At 31.1% G+C, this 24,309-nt stretch overlaps 1 protein-coding gene across 1 annotated transcript; it reads right to left on the bottom strand.

Moving 5' to 3' along the window:
* Positions 1-14,271: 14,271 nt before the first annotated feature.
* LOC111889699 (GDSL esterase/lipase At1g28590) lies at positions 14,272-23,387 on the bottom strand. Its single transcript, XM_052770346.1, has 5 exons — positions 23,005-23,387; positions 20,185-20,412; positions 15,406-15,554; positions 15,026-15,299; positions 14,272-14,669 (listed from the first exon to the last, which is right to left on the bottom strand). The coding sequence occupies exons 1-5, from the start codon at positions 23,270-23,272 to the stop codon at positions 14,434-14,436; spliced, it is 1,155 nt and encodes a 384-aa protein (XP_052626306.1). The 5' UTR covers positions 23,273-23,387; the 3' UTR covers positions 14,272-14,433.
* Positions 23,388-24,309: the final 922 nt, after the last annotated feature.

Here is a 24,309-nt window from a genome sequence, read left to right as displayed (position 1 = left end):
CTTCAAACCTTTGATAATGGATTGACATACATTAAAAGCCCGATTTTCGAAAACAATAAATATTTTTCTTTTCTTTTATGAATGGCTGACAATGTCTTAAACCCAATGGTTTTTACTATTAACAACCATTAATAAATTAAAACGCATAACTGTTTGAAATCCAGTACTATAAAAACCCTTTTCCCTCCCAAGAAAGCTTTACGCTTTCTGAACTCTCACGGACGATCTTTCTCTTCTTCACCTTCTTGTACTCTCAATTTTCTACATGTTCCTAACCCTTTTCCAAAATGGTGAAATCCGGAATCTCGAAAAAGCAATCCAAAGCTTATGCGTCGGCTCAACTAACTGGTTCCGACTCAACAATGAAGAATTAATCTCCGATGATAGCCTCAAGCAATTTTAGGGCTGTGTTTGAAGATCATCCTTATTATAACGAATCAATATGACTGATGATTAAGTTGTTATCATCTCATCCACGGTTTGGGGCCTTCGATTCCTTCACAAATATTGTTCCTCTTTCAACTCTCTTCAAGAGTGCATTCTCTGCCTTTCTCCCAATCAACAATCTTCAAGAAGTTCATCTGAACTTGATTGATGATTCTTTGGTCATCCCGACTAAAAAAAATTCTTTACTGCAATCAATCTTAGGGTTCCTCCCTCTACAAGGATCTACTCTCCAATTGTGAATGACATCACTTCAACCCTATATCAGATGGGTTATCAGAAAAAGATTAAGGGAATTCGAGAATTTAAGAAGAACCAACTGCCTGCGGTTTGGCAATTTGTCTGTCATTTCATCATCCAGAGTCTCTTCGGTAGAACCGGAGGCACATGCAACATGGGACTTAAGTTGTTAGAGCTTGTGTGGAGCATCTTCACTAGGAATGCTATAAACTATGGACAAATTCTTTGGGATGATTTCCTCCAGTATGTTCCCAAGGAGAATCCGAGATAAGACCCAACCGAACTCACTTTTGCACGCTTCTGGTCTCTCTGCATCTCGGATCTCCACAAGGATGCGAAGCTCAGCATGGGTGATGACATCAACTTCTGTGTCACCCACGACTTAAAAAGGTATACACTTTCCAAAGATCAAACAATTTTTGGACATTTAAGAAGACTGCCTACACATATCCTTAAGACTATTAGACTTGAAACCCAAGAGGTCACTGATCACCTCGAGGTTTGGATGTTATTGACCCATACCATTCTTCCCATCCTCATCTCAAGAAGATTGTGTCATCTAAGAAAGCTCCCCACAACAAACTCATAAAAGGAGACACGTCCTCAAAGAAATATAGGTCAAGAATCATCGAATCCTCGGATGAAGCTCCTGACTCCCCCTCCAACTCTCAAGATGAAGTTGTTGTTAATGTTGAAGAAGTATCAGATGATGAATCCGCTCCTATTCTCAGACTCAAAAGGCAGAAGACCATCCCCACCCACAGCCAAATGCGTGATCGGACAGATACCGCAGTCTCTCTAAAGACTCTAGTAGTCCTTGGAGCTCCCGCAGGCTTATTCATTCCAACCCTATCCAGCTACTCAGACACAACAAGGGTGTTTGTCGAAACTGAAAGTGGAGGCACAACCCCGGTTGAATCCCATGAGGATCTAATTGGTTCAAAATGCCCTAACATCTACATGACATCCCGCCTTCATTTCTTTGATCCAAGGGAGTTGCCCTCCATCCTTCTTTCCATCACCCAAACACTTGATACACCTAACCAATCGGAGGGCACTTCTTCAGCCCTTGCCGGAACCAGGCCGAGGCCAAACTTGACTACGGGTTAAGGAGACCAAGGAAGCCTAGGAAATCCTATTCTACCTACATTACAGGCAAGTGGTTTAGGCATGTTGAGCACAAACATGCAAGGATCCACGAACCCGAGGGACACCCCGGTACGTATACAATGATTTGAAGGTTATTGTTCTGATGACACTTGGACTTTGGATCGTCCCACCTCTGAGTCCGGTATCAGAAAATACGAAGCTTTTCGTAGGGCCTTTAAAGCAAGAAAGGATCAGCAAACCAAGCAACAACATTAGAAGGAACAAGATATTCAAACTATAGCAAAATATTGGGCTGATGCTATCAACAGCGCCAAAACTGTTGATACGTTTTTAAAAGTTCAAGACTGGATGACCACCATGGCAGAAACAATCCAAAAAGCTCAGAATATTCTAGGTGGTGCAGTTCCATCCAAGCCCCCTCCTACTGCTGAAGCTTATGAATCAAATGATGATGGCACCGCAATCAAAATCAGCTCTGGACCGGTGTTTAGTCTTGATGATTTCGAAATGAATGAAGTTAATCAACCGGAACAATTAGATGCTTTTATGATAATTTTTGAAGAAGACTCTGGTGGATCTTCGCATTCCACTTCTAAGCCGAAGCAGAGAAGAAGAAGAAGAAAATGGTTGTGAAAATAATGGAATTCCTCAGCCTGCAAGCCGAAGTTGGTCAAATCCTGGCAGCAGTGAAGTATAGCATGTTGGATTAATGTCTAAGTCCATAACTATAACTGGTAAGACTTAACCAGACCCGGCATGGTCCATTTGGGTTGCATGGCATCATGAATTTGGATAGACTATAATGAGAGAAATAAGACACTTATGGTTATTAATATATTATAAGTTCGAGTATATTAATAATAAGAATAATAAGATTATTTAATTAGTATTGATCAAGAATTAATCTAGGATTAATTAAGTGATCAAAAGAAGACTAATTAAATATATGTGTTGATTGTGCAAATAATCCATACTTATATAGTGGGCTAATGCTCAATGGATTATCAAGTTTGGCTAAAACCCATAGGATGCTTCATGGATGCTCCATGGTGTATTTGAACCCATGGATCCAAGGAAATGGAAAGCCATGACAATTAAGGGTTTACCCTAATTGTAACACTATATAAAGATCATATTCTTGGGAAAATCGGCCACTAGTGTGTGTAATAGAAGGGCTAGCCAATTTCATGATGTGTAGATTTCTCTCAAGTTATTCCAAGTGTATTTGGTGTTGTGTGAACCATTTGAGGTGTCACAATTAAGGCACTTGGCACTCAAGCTTCATTAAGACTTTCTACATGAAAAAGGTATGTATTCTATCTTGTTATATCCATTGTTTTGTATGCTAGATTAGGATAATACCTTGGATGTTCATATTTTCATGTATAATAGAGAAAACATAGATCCAAGGTATTTAGGGTTGCATGTACACTTAGGTGTGTTAAAATGCTCAAAACCCAACAGTGGTATCAGAGACTAGGCTTGTTTTTTTGTTATACTTGCAAAAGTAGCTGAAAAATCGAGTTTTCATGATGTCTGCCCAGCAGACTCGCCGAGTCGAAGGCAAAATGCATCCAACTCGCCGAGTTGGTTCGTGCACTCGACGAGTTGGACCCCCAGACAGCATAAATTCGACTTTTTTGGCTGGAATTGGACTAGGAACATTACCCTAAGATGTTTTTGGATTTATAAACTTGTATTTGATGTGGTAATGTTCATGCTAATCCAATTTCAAAGATAATTGTCAATAGATTCATGTTTTGTATTAGTTTAGTGATTAGGCTAATTACATGAAAAAGTTTGATTTGAATTATCTTGTTCTTATGAGTTGCTTAGATTAATAGAAAAGTTGAGTGAAATAGTTGTTTTCAATCCAAATTAATCTAAGAGTTGATTCTAAAATGTGTTTTTGTAACTTGTCCTCAAGTTATATGAAAAGTCACATTTAAGTTTCATAAAACTCATAAAAGTTAGCAAAGGTTACAAAATGAAGAATCTAGTTCTAATTAAATGGTTTTATGAATCCATAATTTGTCCTCAAGTTATGGAGGACCAAGAGTCTCTTCATTAAATAATAAATAAATAAAAAGTGTAACCTTAATTAATTCCATAAGTTATAAAATAAAGAAAAGTTAATTCTTTTATTAGTTTAAAGTCTTCCATAACTTGTCCTCAAGTTATGGAACTTGAAGAGTTTTTGGATTAAAACTACTTTAAACACATAAGTTATGGAATTAATTAGTTTTGAATAGTTTCAAAACTTGCCCTCAAGTTTTTGAATTTGTAAAGTTTTCTCTTATGAATACTTTAATTCCAAGTTAGCCCTTAGAATTTTAAAAGATAAAATTCAACCCTTATACTTTATAATATTATAAGTTAATAATATTTATATATATATATATATATATATATATATATATATATATATATATACGTATAATAGTAAAGTCAGTCTTACCGTTAGTAGGTCTCATTCACAAAGCCGGTCTATAAGGGGGGTATAAGGTTACTGCCTATAAAATGGAAGTTTAATGGGTGTCCACTCTCACTCACCGCTTCCTTGACTGGTGGAGGGTCGTTAGCCGAACGGGTAGGAAAAGGACCATAATTCTCCCTTCATTAAAAGTATTAATGATAAATACTAAGTAACTAAACTCTTAATAATACCCAATCTTAGTTACTTAGGAAAATGTGAATAAGGTGCTAATCCATGAAATTACACTTTGCACTTTGTTTAAGTCAGTTAGTGGAGCGTGTGTGGTTAACCGGCACACTAACTCGTATTTAACAAGGTAGGCAAAGGGTAACTTAATGTTTATCATAGTATCGATGGAGCGTGTGTGGTTAACCGGCACATCGATTGAGGGGTAAACACTTAAGGGTACCAAGTAATTTGCATGGTTACTTCACACCATGTTTTGTGATCCTCGGCATCCCACTCACAAAACCTGAAGGGCACACTCGAGATTGAAACATGCCATTGAACAGTTCAATGAATCTCAACAGATCTAGGAGTTTCAAATCCAATTAAAAACCTAATTATTATTTTGTTTTTCATGGTGGAAATTGGTGAATCGTCATTCACCTACCTTCAAATATTTTATAGCTTGGATTACGACATCCCTCTTCTAAGTTATAAAATAGTTTGTTGGGTCCTAGTCTTAATATTTCATATTGGGTGTCATATTAAGGACTTTAGATCAACTATCTTGAATATCTCCCAAAAGATGTCTGGTTTAGACATCTGTGATCTTCCCAAATCTCTTGAAACAAGGTTTCCTAAATGAAGATGATGTCCTTTGGAAATCATACTTCTTTCACCTCCTCCAATTATTCTCCCTAGCCCACAAGTTCTTGACAAGTTCAAGGTCACTCAAGCCCTATTGGCAAGGCAAGGTCTAGGTGTGATCACATCTTGGAGATGTAGTCACATATTGACAAGACGGGAGAGTTGGGTGTCAAAGTCTTGAGAAAGTTGGTGGTTCAACTACTTTCTAAGTCACATAGTGAGCTCTTTTGGAACACCTATGAAACAGACTATGACAAGACCCTTAATGATCTTATCTATTTGCTAAGATCAATTTCCCAAAACTTTATGGACAGGTACAATAGTGACATTGGATATCTAGTAAAGCTCTCTCTTCCCAGTGGAAAGGGATCGACCATAGTCAACTCGGTTGACCAAATGCTAAAGAGAAAGGCTAAGTCTGTGATAGTCCCGTGTTCCATTACCAAAGCGTCCATATGTTAAATTGCCAAAGGAAGGGGCATTGGTTGCGAAGCTGCCAAATTTACCTAAGGATGTTAAAGTCAATAAGTTTGACTCTACTTCAGGTAAAGTCAACTATCTAACTCTGCTAAGTTTCTATTCTGAGATTCTTGATACATGATGTGACTGGGTCACATGTTGATGTTTTAAGAATCAATGAAAAGTGAAGAAACTTAAAGAAAGAATATGTTGAATCTGATCGCATAGATAGATTTCTATCGCGTAGTTTGAAGATCGGATTCTTGAGCTACTTCTTAGGAGTTATGAGATATTGCTTAGGAATAGATAACAACAAGTTTTCATATGGATTGTAAGGATAAGTTTTTCCGCAAAGTTTTAAAATAGAAGAAAATTTTTGATTTTATTTATTTTAAAATATCCTTATAATGGAATTTGAGGAAAAATTGTTGCTTATATGATTCCATTAATAGCAAGAGTGGAAATATGAAATTGATTCTTTCATTTGTCGTAATATCTAAATTTACCAAATAAGGAAAGATTCTCATCACCCAAGTTTCAATTGGACCGGGACTTGGAATCATGCAAGGTGTATAGCATGATGAATGAGAACTTTTAAGTATTGGAAAATTAAGACTAATTACTTGTTCACATGGATGTGTGAGTTAAGTAAAGGACTAAGGGATCGAGTACATAGTCTTGTGCGCTGATTAAGTCCACTACAAAAGATTGATAAGACTATTCGTCATGATTTACTTAAGCTCGGTAAATATGGTTATACTTACAAGCTTAAGTGTAATTCTGAGACATTGGAAAAGGTTCCAATGTAAGGCAGAGCGAATAAGAAGAATCAAATTAGGCAGAAGGATAGAAGTTTCTCAAATCTAAAAAGATGGGAGAGTACTTTAGTATCAGTTTTTATGATCATCTTAATGATTTAGAGACCTTATCACAATTCATCCTCTAAGTGCTTTCTTATAGCTAATAAGAGGAACTATGAATTGTTGAAGTGGTTAAATCAAGAAGATGATTCATACTTCGTTCCAAAAACAATTCTTAGAGTCATACTCCAAGATTGTAACTTGAGTGACATGTCTTAAAGAAGGTTTAAAACACTTGTTAAATGTAAGAGTAAAAGTTTTCTACTCTTGTACATTTGAAATTGGTAAGTTGTGATGTATTGGATAAAACAAAGACCAACTAAGGCCAATTGTGTGAAGTGTTTGTCTTGATTAGAATCTGCACTATCTCTTGGATGTTTGACAAGGGAGTCTTATATGTCAAGAGGACAGTGGGAGTCTTAAAGGTCCTAAAAGTCTCAAGAACTAATCAAGAATAAAACCTGAAGTTCTTCACTAGCACACGACTTAAGGTTTATAACCTATCGTGTTGATATATTTTGTGCCCATTCCAGTTAAAAGTTGGCTTTGCATATGAGTTCTTAGAGTTCTCAATTGGTTGCAAAACAACTTGGAAGCAATGGCAGGCCCTTGAGCTGCCAGGTGGCAAGAAATTAAGATTGAGTTCAATCCATATGAGTTTGGATTTGTCATTATCCTTGTCTTGTGACTATGGTTTTGAAAATCCACATGGATAAGAACACATACACCATTAAATCTAAGTGTCATAAGGTTTCTCTTCGATTCATGAAAATGATGGTGAGGAAACACTTTCACTAAGTAGATTTTAGTTAGATAGCAATTGTGATATTTGCAATCTCAAAGTCGTTAGTGGAGCGTGTGTGGTTAACCGGCACACTAACCTAGACTTGTGAGAAGTGGCAAAAAGGTCTAACCATTATGATTATGGCGTCCCTCTTCATAATTGTTTAGACACACCTATGAGCTATCTAAGGGAAGGTGTATGATTTTGATAAAGTTTTATCAAAACAATCTAGTATCAGGAATCTGAACTTTGGTAAGAAAGTCAATGAAGTATTGATTTTCTAGAAGTCCAGCTGATTTCTGAGTACATGTCAAAGCTAGTGGGAGCATAAGTGTTATGCTAATAATCATCATGTTAGTGGGAGCATGATAATTATGATAAAGGTTGCAAGTTAGCAATGTTAATTATAGAAAACAAAAGTTTTAACTGGGAAAGAGTTGTTTTGCTATAATTAAGGGAGAGGAAATTATACTTCATCTCAAATCTAAAAGCTTAGATTGAGGTTTTAATCGTATTTAGTCAAGGATATATATATATATATATATATATATATATATATATATATATATATATATATATATGAATTTCATGTTGGAATGGCTCAACATAAGGAAATTCTGTATATAGGTCCATTATTTGCGTTCAAAAATTCGATTATGATTACGACATCCCTTTTCATAATCTGAATTATGAGAACTTGGCAAATAGAAATGGAAATGTTATAGCAAAAGACTGGTTTAGTCTTTATGTGAGACATCATGAATCGTGTCCATATGCTTCGGATATAGGATCGATTACATGTGCTATATTCATCCGTTCTAAGATTTTCCAAATGCATGGGGAATTAAGAAGGGAAAAGGTTTAGAATTGGATATGACTAAAAAGGATTAAACAATTGTCAAGGACAATCTAAGGTTTACCAAAGGTTGGTTGCTCAAGGACAGTTGGAAGTATAGTGATAATTCTGGAAGGATGATATTGACATAATCTGTAAGGAGGCAACTCTTGTTCAGAAGTGATAGTCAAAATGGAATATGGAAATGTTTCAAGGTTAGAAATTATTCAATCTGTTTAATATTAGGAAACTTAATGCAAGAAGGATGTTTCCAAGGAGCTGATCTCCTTTGGAATGCTCTGTAATGGTTGTTGTCAAGTCTTTCTGACTTTATGCATAATCATTAGAAGAAGATCAATGCATATAAGTTTAGAATCTAACAGATTTCAGTAAATGGCATGAATTTGGAATTCTTGCATTTGAAATAAGGATTTGGGAGTGTGAAAAGAGAATCATTGAAGTTATGTTCAATTGATCTAGTTCACAAAGTAAGGATCATAGACAAACATAGTATGCATACTTGGTGTATGGCATGACTAGTGTTTAGAAAACATAGTGTACATGCTTGGAGCATGGGACAACTATTGTTTTAAATTCAAGTATAAAGTTGATAGCTGAAATAGTATACAATGAATAATGTGTAATCATATGGTGATAAATAAAAGGTGTTTTATTTATGTTCATAGGTTTTGATACCATATTAGATTCAATTATTATTGTGTTTCATTTTGCATGCTTTAACTTCCAGAATAAATAGGTCATTGTTCTGGATGACTAAGTTATTCAAACCATCCACAGTCGGTCATATGTTGGAAGTAGATATGAATTAAGACTGTCATGGGTTGGCTTGTAGAGGTCTAAGGTGTTGGACAAAGGGCTAAAACACTCATGAGTGCTCATAAGTTCTGAGTATTGGATTCAACCCGCGCTCATTGGAATCACTACATGGATTTTATCACGAGTGATCATGAGACGATAATATCTTATATTCTTCAAACCTAGAGATATGAGTCGTTACTATGAGTTGATAGTACATTGATTGCTCGAAAACGCATTGCTAACTCGATGCTATAAAACGTGTCTTTGTGTATGATTCAACAAGTAGTAGAACAAGCCATATGAGTCGAAGTTTATCCATTCCTTTTACCTTTGGGATAAAAGTGATATCTGTGGGGCCCTCGATGATTTGATGATGACAAATGGAAGTGCTCGGCCGGGCCAGGACTGATTTGATTTGTTCAATTAGTTAGTCATCATAAATTGGAAATCGGGAAACAACAAATGGACAGAGAGAATAATTATAATCCGTGTCTCAGTCCATATGATATCTAGAATGGAGGAATATATGATCCCTTATCTAATGGACAAGTCATTGACAAAGGTCAGAGTTCATCTACAAGGTCAGAGTTCAACAGAAGCTTTTGAGAGCTACGATTGCCAATCGGTTCTTGAAGTCATACGCAATAATAGTTTTAGACTTATCCAAGTGGGAGACTATTGGATTAATGTCTAAGTCCATAACTATAATTGGTAAGACTTGACCCGACCCGACATGGTCCATTTGGGTTGCATGGCATCATGCATTTGGATAGACTATAATGAGAGAAATAAGACACTTATGGTTATTAATATATTATAAGTTCTAGTATATTAATAATAAGAATAATAAGATTATTTAATTAGTATTGATCAAGAATTAATCTAGGATTAATTAAGTGATCAAAAGAAGACTAATTAAATATATGGGTTGATTGTGCAAATAATCCATACTTATATAGTGGGCTAATGCTCCATGGATTATCAAGTTGGGCTAAAACCCATAGGATGCTCCATGGTGTATTTGAACCCATGGATCCAAGGAAATGAAAAGTCATGACAATTAAGGGTTTACCCTAATTGTAACACTATATAAAGATCATATTCTTGGGAAAATCGGCCACTAGTGTGTGTAATATAAGGGCTAGCCGATTTCATGATGTGTAGATTTCTCTCAAGTTATTCCAAGTGTATTTGGTGTTGTGTGAACCATTTGAGGTGTCACACTTGAGGCACTTGGCACTCAAGCTTCATGAAGACTTTCTACATGAAAAAGGTATGTATTCTATCTTGTTATATCCATTGTTTTGTATGCTAGATTAGGATAATACCTTGGATGTTCATATTTGCATGTATAATAGAGAAAACATAGATCCAAGGTATTTAGGGTTGCATGTACACTTAGGTGTGTTAGAATGGTCAAAACCCAACATAGCCAACCGCAACCTGATGATCTGCCCAGACCGCAATCTCTAATGGCACGTGTCGAACGATTGGAAGTGCATGAAAGAATGGATGCTGAGAGGATTTCTCTCAAGTTTGAAATGGGTATTAGATCCCCTGATAATAACAGAATTGTAGATCACAAGGACTTCATGGCTACCATAGAACGTCTGATTCAAGAGGTGTCCGCAATAAAAAATGACCTCAAAACCACCATTGCGGATCAGGCTATTCAATCCAAGAAGCTTGTCGAGGAAACTCAAAATGCCTATGAATGAACAATTATGGTCCTCTAGGCCACCATAAACAATTTAAGGCGCTCTTTGTCCACAAGCTCTCATGGTCAGGAAATTCTAAAGCTCACAAAGGAGATTCACAAACTCCTTTTCAACACCACAATCCCCAACAATCAGCAGTTAAGTGACGCACTCAAGTCATAGTTTAACGATGTCTTCTCCAAAATAGACGGTCTTAAACAAAAGTTTGAGGAGAAACAAGAAGTTCATTCCTCAAAAAGGGGAAGTGAAGGTCAAGACTCAGATCCCATGTCTCATCAACATTCACATCCGCATCAGCATCTGAATTCTCCTATCCGAGTTGGCCCATGTCACCAGCAACCAATCATCCAACAAAAGGTTCACACCGCAACCATCACCTCAACCTTCTCAAAAGAAAACTCATGCGTACTCTCTTACTCGAAGTCCAATTCATTCTCCACATCAGTCTCCTCTGCAACAACAAGTTCTACAAGAATATCAACATCAGTCTTCTCCGCGTCCAGAGACTCCCTTACAATTCAAAAATCTAGCACCAACCATGTCATCTGAACACTCCAACGACTCACCTGCTACCCGACAGAAGAAAGAAGATTGGAAATCAGCCAAATTTATTGAGTTGATATGGAGAGAACATGGCTTTGACATCACCATGGATGAAACCCTCATCAATTCTTAGGTTAATCCAACCCGCAGACTTCTCGGTGAAGACTATAGGCCTATTTTGACCTTTGCGGAACCTCCCTCAGACGGCTATTGGGACATTCCTATCTCCCCCGATGTGAAGTTCTTCATAGTTTTTGAACCATTTGACCGCAACCTCCCTGATGATCAAAGGCTAGCACTTGAATTCGTAAGTCTTAACAGATTTCATGCCAAGCATGGATCTACATTTGAGAGCATCTGGTCTAATGACAGACCTTCCACAGTCAAGAGCAACAAGCTAAGAAAGTTCATGAAATTAGACTTCATCCAATATACAGTGACTAGAAGAAATTCAGACTACATCCGAACCCAATCAGACTTCCCTTGTACGAATCCAAAGGAAGTATTTCTAATTGCAAGGGTGTTTCAGATCAAGTTTGAAAAATATCCGAAGATGAAGATTACATACGAAAGAGCATGTACGTATCTCAAGGAAAATGTGTGTGATTTTGAAAATATCGATGTGGACATTCACCTAGCTCTTTCTCAGAAGTTCAATCTCCCAGCTCTTGATCCTGCTCCGGTGCTTACTGAAGGTTTTCAAGAAGATCCTTATGAGCAACAAACTTCCTAGATCCTGGAGTTATTGTTAAGCGATCAGACAATGAGACCAAATACTTCATTCCAATGACTTCCATGCATCATTTGACTCGATAGCAGTTGGAGATTACTTAAACCATAGTCCAGAGATCAAAACACACTACCACAAAAGTTAAGTTTGAAATCTCTAGGAGAATCCTATGGCTCGGAGAATTCATGAAGTTCTGGTGGCTTCTCATCAAATTCCTGAAGATCAAAAAATGAAGAAAAAGTTGAAGAGGTCACTTAGGGGGGAATTGTTGAACCTAGAAAGTGACCCTCTTAAACTTATCAATCTGAAGTTATGTCCTCAACCGAAATGGAGTTCTCAACCGCAATCAACTTCCACATCCGCAATGTCTTCATCAGCAAAGACTTATTTTATCTGTTAACTTTTCTATTTACATCCTGTTGCACGTATAGGCACGACACATACTAGACTTAGTAACTAGAAGCTAAGTTATAACCTACTAGAAACTTGGAAACAAGTCGAATCGAAGGATAGTGTACTCAGATTTCACATGGCTATGTGAATTCTACAATTACTTAACTATAGAGACTATCCATATTCGGGTCACTCTTTGACTCGAACACCTTTTCATGAATCATATACACAAATTATGCATTTGACCTAGTACTAGAAATTAGGTCGGAGTCTCATGGAACTTAAGTCAAAGTTATAGAGTAGGACTAGTATACTTGATTTCTCAATTTCGCTTGAATCTCGAAACCACTACATAGAATGCCAATAAACCGATAAAATAAGTTACAAACATTATTTATAACTATAAAAGAGATAAAATACCATAAAATAATTTGAAGTCTTAAAGATTCAGTTCATTTGATATCCAAAGATTTATTAAACTCCAAAAAACCCTAAAAGCCATAAAAACTAATAGTTATAAACTTTAACCTTAATGTTTTTATAAAAATAATTATGAACCTTATAATATTATCTTATAATAATAAAAATTATGAAAATGCAATCAAGAAAAATAAAAATTAAGTCTTTGACATTACCCTTAATTTATAAGACATAATACAACTGAACCTTGTAAAAACTAAAGATGATTTTTATAAAAACTAAAGATGAATTTTATAAAAATGATTGTGAGACCATATTTATTCAATAATCATTTACCAACCTCTTTCTCTATAGTTCATCCTATCATTTGTAATGGTGAAGGCAACTCAGAAGGACCATGCTCATAATCAAACCTAGTACACACCAAAAATAGTTATGGGCTTAGACACCTAATCCAACAGTAAGTACCTCATTTATTACTAACATGAACGACTCGACCCAATATTCTAAGTGAGGGATCCCCGATGTGCTACGTTTGCTACTCCGACGAAGCAAGTACAAGTACATGTGTTGTCTTTTGAAAGCGTTTATTGAAAATCCGAGCAACCTTAATTTCATAAAGAAACGGTGTAGGGGAGTATAATTTTCTTTAACGTTATTATGTGTATCATTATAAGCTGTTTTCTTAGTGTCTAGCTATGTAACCCTGTTTATGTATCAAGTTTAATTTCATAAAGAAACAATGCACGAGCATTTTTGTCGCCTTTTACAAAAAGGCATTTTTACTGTTTTATCTTTGTTATCTTTTGGCTGAGACTACAAATTACCAAAAATGACTACACCAATAAGGTTCGAATAATCTGTCTCTGGAAACAAATGTCAGAATAACCCTCAACAAATCTACGTAATTGGGATGATTTTGATGGACAACATTATCTTTAGTTATAACATCCAAATGTGAAATTGTTTTAAATGTTGCTTCAAGTGGTATTGCTCCACTGTTATTATTATTGGTAACAGAAGGTAGGACAACACACTCATGCTTTATAATTCCTCTAAATCTTATAGAAGATTCTTTTTGTTCTATAACACCGGACAATGATGTTGCTGAATTGTTAAAAAAACATCATTTATTATATGGGATGAGACGCCTATGATTCATAAGCATGCATTTGAAGCCTTTGATCTTTCTTTGAGTGATATAATTATTAGTGATATTTGCAGCAACTCAAAATTGTCGTTTGAAGGACAAACAATTGTTTTTGGAGGCGATTTCAGACAAATTCTACATGTTGTTCCTAATGGAAGTAAACAAGACATTGTGAATGCTTCTTTAAGTTTCTCCTACATTTGGTGAAACTGAAAAATATATGTTGTGATGACAATAAGCAAGAGTCAATAATAGTCGATATCAAAACTAAAGCTATTTTTTAGACAACCAGTGTTCATTCATAGACAATTTTATGTTGCATTGTCAAGAGTTAAAAAAGATGGATAAACAATATTAATTTTAAACAAATATACTAAAGTTAACAACACGACATCTAATGTTATATTAAAAAAATGTCTTGAAAATTTGTAATTCATAAACATTATTTATAATATCTCAGTAATTTGTTTTATTATATATATATATATATATATATATATATATATATATATATATATATATATATATATATATATATATATTACATAAACTGTAAATTTTGTGAAATATCTATAAATCACATTTTAGCTCCAATATATCAACGTTGCATTTCCTTATCTTGAAATAACCAACTCCAAGTTATGATGTTGATACTGGACACAAGGAACTAAATTGGGGTGTAGTATACGGCCCTTGAAATAAACTCTTGAAAATTATTCTATATGCCCTCTCGGTATAGTGTAATCCATCCCAGTCAACATACATATTTGGGTCATCACACACAGTTGCAAATGTACTTCCACATGGTTCAGATTTGTTGTAGTTATATAGACCTCCACTTCCACAACAGGCTTTTAGAGCTCCGTCTGTAAATCCTGCATAAAAGTTGAATTCCTATACTAATTAATATATATATATATATATATATATATATATATATATATATATATATATATATATATATATATATATATATATATATATATATATATATATATATATATATATATATATATATATATATATATATACACAAACATAAAATCTGTTATTAAATTAGGACAACTTTATTTTGTGGGTAGTATGTCGCTATTCTATATGTATTTTCCAATAAAAAAAGTTCGTGGGTATTATCCGTAGAAACTTATCCAACTTTCTAGTAATGCAATGATGATCGACAATAGAGAACCGATCTTTTTTTATTCGATTCATATATGTTATATGTACATACCAAATTTATAAGGAGAACGGAAAATTTGCATGGCGGCATTATAGTAGTCAGCATAGATGATGATGACATTAGGATGAAGCTCTTGAAGGTGATTTAATTTTGTTTGCAACAGTTGGTTGTGGTATTCGACAATTTTATTAAACCGGACGAGGCAACCAGTTGTATTATCATACTCTTCGTTTTCGGAACCACGTAATGATAAAAATGAAGAAGAACATCCAAGTGGAAAGATTCCTGGAACAACCAGTGTTTGAGCCCCCAAATCAATCAATTCCTATATTTGAAACTATATATTGTCAAGCCAATATGAGATGGTGGTATTACCATTAGTAATTTAAAATCGTATGTAGTCTGTATGTATAATTTGAGTAGCTTCTTACAATGACTGCTGAGATGATGGAATCAATAACAAGAGGAATGCTTGATTCAATTTCTTTGATTGGTCTTGCATCCATTACTATATTGTTGTAATCGCCTCCACCAATCTCCCCCATCATGATCAAAGAACGTCCAACTAAGTTTCTACAATCTGCCAATAATTATAATCGACAAATCTTTATGAAAACTCACTAAATGGTGCCCATTTGAATCACAAAATTGCACTAACTAATGTATTTTGTATGATATAAATAGAAAAATTTCCAATAAAGTCATTATATTTTGGATCAGTTTACGGTTTAATCCTAACATTTATTTTTTGAATTGAAAACCCCGATTGTTTTATATTTTGCTCAAATTAACGAAACAAGACTTATTTTACTTTTTTAATAGAAAATGACAGATTATCGTATAAAATTAGATAATCGGAATTTTTTATTCAACGAATAAATTTCGAAATTAAACCGTAGACTTGTCCAAAATATTAAAATTTTATCATAGATTTTCGGCCATAAGTAACTTCTTAATTAGTGCTACTTGTTTTAGACATATGCAAAACCAGAAAAATTACTTATAAAAGTAATTAACCAAGTCTGATTTTTGTTCCCATATGGTTATTGTTTGTACACTTTTAACCACTAAACATATCTAATATATTCAAAAAGTAAAGTTATGACAGGTAATTAGAAGTTACTTTGGCTTTCGACCATTTCTCTGGCAACGTTAAACTTGTAACATGATGAAGTTCTATAATTTTACATATTTACTCACTTTCTTTTTCTTTTCTTTTCTTTTTTTTTTTTAAATTTTAATTTTTAATTTTTTTTATTACAAATTTGACGATTAAACTTAAATTAATGTCAAATTTATCCAACAAACTATTTTTTGTACAATTTTCTTTTTAATGTTTTTATAATTTTCCACCAATGTCCTCTTATGTATTTTTTTTATCTCTTTTTTTTTTTACTATTTTTCTGTTTTCACAAATTAGTCTTTTATTCCAATTTGTTACAAATCCATTTTTTAACTTTTTAACTTGTTTGTTTTTATGCATTTAAGCTTGTGACAACTCAATATTTTAAGTATATATTTTTATAAAAATGACAAAAAAATACTTATTTTGTATAATAATTTGTAAAAAGTAAAGTTTAGTGTATCATTTCTCTATTCTCTACATATAAAAGAAAAGGATAACCGAGTCGTCATCGTTTTATCCGCAATTCACGAAGAAACCGAGCATTTTTTTGTCAATGCCATGAGGGTCTCTCTTTTCTTCTATAACATTACGTTTTTGACAATTTTTAAAACTTTTTACAATTTTCAATAAAATTAGGTATTTGACAGTTTAAATGACAATTTAAATGTGAATTTTTTTCTTCAATAATAATTAATAGGGAAAACTACAATAAAGTGCATGCATATTGACCTCATAATCGATTTAGTCTTCATATATTTTTTTTATTCAATTAAGTCCTAAATATCGGTAATCGTATTCAATTTAACCCTTTGACCAGGTCAACAGGTCATCTAACTTTCAAAAATTATATTTTTCGCCCAGATTTCAAAATTTATTATAAATTTGGTCCAAAACTTACACTTTTGGCCTAGATTTTAAATTTTTTTTTACAGATTTGGTCCAAAATTTACCCTTTTTGCCCAAATTTTAGAACTTTATTATGAATTCATCATAAATTTAGTTTTTTTACAACTTTTTTTTCTTAGAATTTTGTTTCTAATATGTTTTTTCTTTTAAACTCATATTTATACAAAAAAAACATATTTTCACATAAAAATCTTATTTTTTCTATATAAAAACCTTTTATAAAAAGTTTTTTTTATATAAAATATCTAGTTATAAAAATAGGTTTGGATTATTTGTGTGATATCTCTTAAAAAATCAATTAAGAAATTAAAAGTAAGCCTAATTTATAAAAACAAATTTGGATTATTTGTTCTTTAATCACATTTATATGAAAGTTTAAACTAGTTACATTATATATGAAAGTTTAAAATATATAATATAATAATATTATATTTTATTTGTAAGAATTTTTTAAAGAAAAAAGTTAAAATCATAACTTTGATATGTTTTTTATAAATTTTAATAAATATATTATCTAAATAAAACATATCCATTCATGACACATGTCCGATCTAGGTTGTGATTTTTTATTGCCAGTCAACCTCTTCTTACTTTGATTATTTATAATCTTATATTTCCTATATTTTTTAATGTCTGTTATACAGAATACCGGTTGCAATTTATTATCGATAAACATGTTTTTAGGAGAGTGAGAAATGAGCAAAAATACAATAGCAACATAAATATATAAAAAATTATAACTATCAATAACACAATAGAATACTTCAACTAAAGTTCTAAAGAATTTACACATGAGTTTGGTTAAAAAAAATTACTCAAACACCTGAAACATGCTTGAGTTGAGCTTCACAAGGAAAGTATCACAACCAACTCAAAAACATGATGTCAAAATTTTTTAATAAAATGGTTTTTTTTTCTATGAACTACAATTAAAAACTGACATTATTTTTCCTATAAATGTGATTAAAGAACAAATAAATAATATTAAAATGAGTATAACTAGTTTTTGACAAACTATAACTTTATAGTATAATTTAAGGTTATTTTTAATTTCTTAATTGATTTTTTAATAGAAATCACACAAATAATCCAAACCATTTTTTTAAGTCGAAATTTCATATAAAAAACTTTTAAAAAAAGTTTTTATATAAAAAAATAAGATTTTTATGTGAAAATATGTTTTTTTTGTATAAATATGAGTTTATAAAGAAAAAACATATTAGAAACAAATTTTTGAAAAAAAAAGTTGTAAAAAAACTAAAGTTAGAATGAATTCATAATAAAATTCTAAAATTTGGGCAAAAAGGATAAATTTTTGAGCAAATTTGTAAAAAAAATTTATAATATGGGCCAAAAGTGTAAATTTTGGACCAAATTTGTAATAAAATTTTGAAATCTGGGCCAAAAATGTAATTTTTGAAAGTTGGATGACCTGTTGACTGGGTTAAAGGGTTAAATTGAGTACGATTATCGGTATTTGGGACTTAATTGAATAAAAAAGAATATATAATGACTAAATCGATTATGAGGTCAATATGTAGGGACTTTATTGCAGTTTTCCCTAATTAATATTTTGATAATGTTTACTCGTTAGTTTTTTTTATGAAATCATAAAGAAAATGTGACCTTCAATGCATTGCGAAAAAGAATACGTGGAAGTTAGTGTATCCTAGATAGATTTGGTCCAAAATTTATCCTTTTTGCCCAAATACGTGGAAGTTAGTATATATATATATATATATATATATATATATATATATATATATATATATATATATATATATATATATATATATATATGTGAATATTATATGTTTACTTAATCTTGTGTGATTGTAACAACATTATATATGTTGCAATAATATTGTGTATGTTGAAAAAATACATACGATAATTCTGATGCTTAAGAGTTCCAGTGTATATTCAAATATTTATAATATTGAGTTTTGTTTAGAAAATTTATCAAATCTAAATGAATAAAACATTTCATAATTATAGTTATTAAAGAGGACTGTTAACATAAATCGTGATTATCACTTTGACTAATCTATCATTCCGTATTAACTACAGATGGGTAGTTGCCCTTCCGTGTTAATTGTAGATGACTAGTTAATTATTTTAATTATTGTATTAACTAAATTTGAAAAATACAAATGATTGGTCCATATTTATTCTTACATTTACACACTAATTTTATTTCTCGTTAAAACACACACACACATATATATATATATATATATATATATATATATATATATATATATATATATATATATATATATATATATATATATATATCCCTATTTTAATAAAAGAATAGTTTTAATCTCTTTTTGACATGTGTCATCCTATTATGCTTCCTAATTAATACATATTTTATTCTTTTTTTGCCAAGTGGCATCCCATTAAACCTCCTAATTAATACATGCCACTTGTCAACCTATTGATTCTCAATTTCAAATTTTAAATTTTAAATTTTCACTCTAATTAAATTAAATTAATAACATTAGAATAAAACTTAAAATAAAATTAATAAAAATTATAAGATGATATAATTTCACATATTTATTCAAATTAATGATTATAATTTTATATAACTAAAAAAAATTCATTTTAATTAATAATTTATTTAAAATAACTGAACAATATTTTTGAGTTTTCACCATGAAAGTTTAATTAATTTTGTCACCGTGGTTCCCACGGGTTATATATATATATATATATATATATATATATATATATATATATATATATATATATATATATATATATATATATATATATATATATATAGAGAGAGAGAGAGAGAGAGAGAGAGAGAGAGACAGAGAGACAGAGAGAGAGAGAGTAAATTACTGAAATCGTTCCTATGGTTTGGTTAAAATTACACGTTTGGTCCCTAAGTTTTCTTTTGTACTCGGATCGTCCCTATGGTTTGATTTTGTTGAATTTTTCGTCCCTTGCATACATAAAGTTAGGGACCAAATGTGCATATTTAACCAAACCATAGGGACGATCGGAGTGCAAACTAAAAGTTAGGGACCAAACGTGCAATTTTAATCAAACCATAGGGACAATTTTAGTAATTTACTCATCTATATATATATATATATATATATATATATATATATATATATATATATATATATATATATATATATATATAAAACTAGTTTACCCGAAATGTTGCTGCAAATAGAAGATAAAGATTGTTTAAACCATGCCAATTGTAGCCCCAAATCTGTACTTAAGATGGGAGTAGAAATTCCTCTTTCTATAAAATATGATGTATCCAATGCTGTAGCAGCCCCCACAGCATAGTTAACTCCTTGTCCCATGTACTCCGTATTGTTAGTCTCCTTATCGTGCAAAAACGGTGGTAGAAATGGCAACCCGAGACTCTCAGCTTCAGAAATCAACACGAAAAAAAATATTCACAATAAATATATACTATTTTTTTCCCCATAAAATTTTCATTAGATGTAATTTGTGCATAGATTTTTAGTCATCTCTTTCCAAAAAATTTTTTAGATTTGTAGTCATGTTTTTTGAAATGAAATATAACAAAATTCTTTCGATCATACCATTTGTTAAAATGATATATACATGCACACACTCACACATACACACATACATACACACACACACACACACACACATATATATATATATATATATATATATATATATATATATATATATATATATATATATATATATATATTGAGATTCATGTTCATTTGAAACCATGCTAATTTTGTGAGACCGTTAAACCAAATTTAAAAATAATTTTAAAATGTAAAATAAAAGGAAAAATCTGATAATTGTTTTTTTATTTATTATTTTCAACACTTTGATTACCTACAAAAAATTATCGTTTTTTTTTTTTGAAAAATACGTGAAATATTATAATAGAATATTAGACTGTAATATTTTATTGTGATTTTTAGAATGATAGAATATTATACTAGATTTGTCAGATATGTAACATATTTTAATATTCTACTATATTACGTAAAAAATATATATGTTTTATTTTTTTTAAAATTTCTTTAGGTATTTTTTTTTTAATTTTTTTGGAAACTATAAATGACGAAAATAATGTTTGAAAATTTTTTTTCAAAAATTTTCAATTTTTTTGCGATTTAATTTTTTTTTATTTACAAAATGTGTTGCTAGGGTTGCGTCTTACGGTTTTACAAAATTAGGTCGTCACACATGAACCTATATATATATATATAATATATATATATATATATATATATATATATATATATATATATATATCTCATCGACAAACACTTCCGGTTTAATTAGTCAGGAGCAATGACACTAACATTGACATCGGTAAGAAATTTTCTGATTTTGAATTAAACATCGATCTAAGAGTTAAGATCGAAGTCCCAAAACAACCATATTCTGATTAATCATATATATATATATATATATATATATATATATATATATATATATATATATACTAGTTGTGAAACCCGTATATTATACGGGTTGATTAAAACAAAATGTTAAATAGAAACGATTAAATGAGAAGTTTATTTGAATTTGAAATTTGAAATAAATAAAAATTATGAGGAAAAAAACATGCAAAAAATAAATAAATTAAAATTATTGTTTAGTTATCAGACCCGTATAGTAAACAGGTTAATTATAACAAAAATGTTAAACATAAAGGTTTAAACTGTAAATTTATTTGAAATTGAAATTGAAATTTAAAATTTAAAATTGAAATTAATATCATTATGGTAGGTTTAATTTATGGAAACTAATTAATAATATATTAGAAATGGAAAATGAAATAAATAACAAGTGGAAAATAAATATATCTCTAAATTATGACAAAATGACATGTGACAAATTGAATGAGAGAAGGACATCTGGCAAAATCATTCTTATTTATTAGGGTGTATATATATATATATATATATATATATATATATATATATATATATATATATATATATATATCATCGACAAACACTTTCGGTTTAATTAGTCAGGAGCAATTACACTAACATAGACATCAGTAAGAAATTTTCTGATTTTGAATTAAACATCGATCTAAGAGTTAAGATCGAAGTCCCAAAACAACCATATTCTGATTAATCATATATATATATATATATATATATATATATATATATATATATATATATATATATATATATATATATATATATATATATATATAAAAGTAGGTTGATGCGAAAACATAAATATTTTGCGAAAACACGAAACAGATTTTATCTTATAAAAAAAACACATGTACTTTAGAAATTAAATTTATTAGCAATAAATTAAAGATAATATGTTTATATTTGAGGGTGTTATGATAATATTGATTTAAAAGTAGTATTAATAATTGTTTTTTTTTCTTCACATCCTTAATCACTTTTAAATTCAAATTTTCATAATAAAAATGTAAAAAAAACATGTTTTGTTAATATAAAATAATTTCTTATGTATCATCAATTATAATAATGTAGTTCAAAGTTTGGATGAATTCTTATCCAAAATATAAAGTTAATGTGACACAATATCATACATTTTCCTTGTTCTCCGCGTTTAGTAAAATATTTGTAATTTCGTATGAACCCTCCGATATATATATATATATATATATATATATATATATATATATATAATTCTGCTATCCCAAACTATAAATCACTAAAGTTAAACTGAATCGTCAATTAAACAAAACTAGTCAAATTTAATCGAACAATGACAACCTGATTACAAGTAGTTGATTATAGATTGACTTTTTATAAAAGTGATGAGAGGGTGTCTAAGGGGTATCTTATTAGCAGCATCATATTCTAATGCTCAACCATAATAAGTGGCATTGAATACTTTCACACACACACACACACATATATATATATATATATATACATATATATATATATATATAATATATATATATATATATATATATATATAGAGAGAGAGAGAGAGAGAGAGAGAGAGAGAGAGTTACCGAGAAAATCGATGATGAGGCGTCCATTGGAGCATCGACCGGTGGGTTGATGAAAAAAGGTTTCGCCGTAAGGAGGCTGAAGAACCGGAAGGGTCACGTCGGATATAGAGGCCAGTTCTTTAATGTTACCCGTGTCTGATACGGAGTCACCAAAGTTGATGATGGACGTATAACATCCATTTGCATACAAACTACCGCCACATAACTGTTGTATAATATAAAAAACGAAGAAGCTTGTGAAGGACATAGAACTCAATGAAAGCGCCATTAAAAGAAACTCCAAAAATTCTCGTTATACGAAGAAAGAAGAAGCCCGCAAAATGAAGTTTCCTGTATTCTAAGTCCAACTCTTTTGGTTCCTAACTTATGGGGACTTGTATCCATATATATATATATATATATATATATATATATATATATATATATATATATATATATATATATATATATATATATATATATATATATATATATATATATATATATATATATATTCAGTTATTTAAAGTAATTATTGTGTTATTGTATGAATAAATATAGGTCAACCATTTCAAAAGAGTAAACATGTAATCTTACATTTAATTAAGTATAGTAAATATATAAATCAATTAATCTCCGTATAATTTAGAAATATCAGTTTTAAAATCCAATTTCTAGTATATATCCTCACGTCCGTCTCTTCCCTCTTCTCTTCTATTCATCGTCGATTTCGTAGATTCTTGCTTTGATCTCGCCGTCATCTTACCTCGTGTCATCATCGTATCTAGACGAAGCCATCGCAAGAACAACTTCGTTGATTTCGTAGGTACATATTAATTAATTTCTTTGCTAATCGATCCCAGCCGACTCACGATAAATTCAAATCTTTTTCTTTATGAATGTGGTTGTGCTTTTGATTATTTACTTTCACTATTGCCATCTACTTATCATAAATGATAAATTTATCATTTTTTATGAATAAAACGACGTAATCATGCCAATAAAACGATAATTAATTATGATAGGTGTTTTCTTTTAATTATCAGACGAATATCATCTAGATCTTATAGTAGGATATGGAGTTGTTCCCGTGATTGTACCCGGGTAGCGGATGTTTATACGCTGTTGCATAGTTTGGACCTGCCCTCATCCTCACTCTGATCGTCGGTCTTCTCCTCTGATGGCGGACCAGGTTTTTTTTTTTTTTTTTTGGGAAAGATTCCCCTGAACTCGTCAAACAGGTTTCTTCCTTCTGCTTCCTATTTTGAATGATTTATTGTAAACCAATGAAGTTTAAATTGATTTGATTTTAATATATAGAATGGT

Source organism: Lactuca sativa, chromosome 4 (assembly GCF_002870075.4).
Source record: "Lactuca sativa cultivar Salinas chromosome 4, Lsat_Salinas_v11, whole genome shotgun sequence".
NCBI lineage: Eukaryota > Viridiplantae > Streptophyta > Magnoliopsida > Asterales > Asteraceae > Lactuca > Lactuca sativa.
The sequence above is the reverse complement of the archived record's forward strand: the minus strand, read 5'-3'. Positions and strand labels throughout refer to the sequence as shown.

Bases quoted from the DNA above. Each gene is read 5' to 3' on its own strand.
- LOC111889699 (XM_052770346.1), bottom strand. From the start codon at position 23,272: ATGGCGCTTTCATTGAGTTCTATGTCCTTCACAAGCTTCTTCGTTTTT. The intron at 15,300-15,405 runs GTAAGAAGCTAC...TTTCAAATATAG, and splicing joins CCATCATCTCAGCAGTCATT to GAATTGATTGATTTGGGGGC. The intron at 14,670-15,025 runs GTATGTACATAT...ACTTTTATGCAG, and splicing joins CCGTTCTCCTTATAAATTTG to GATTTACAGACGGAGCTCTA.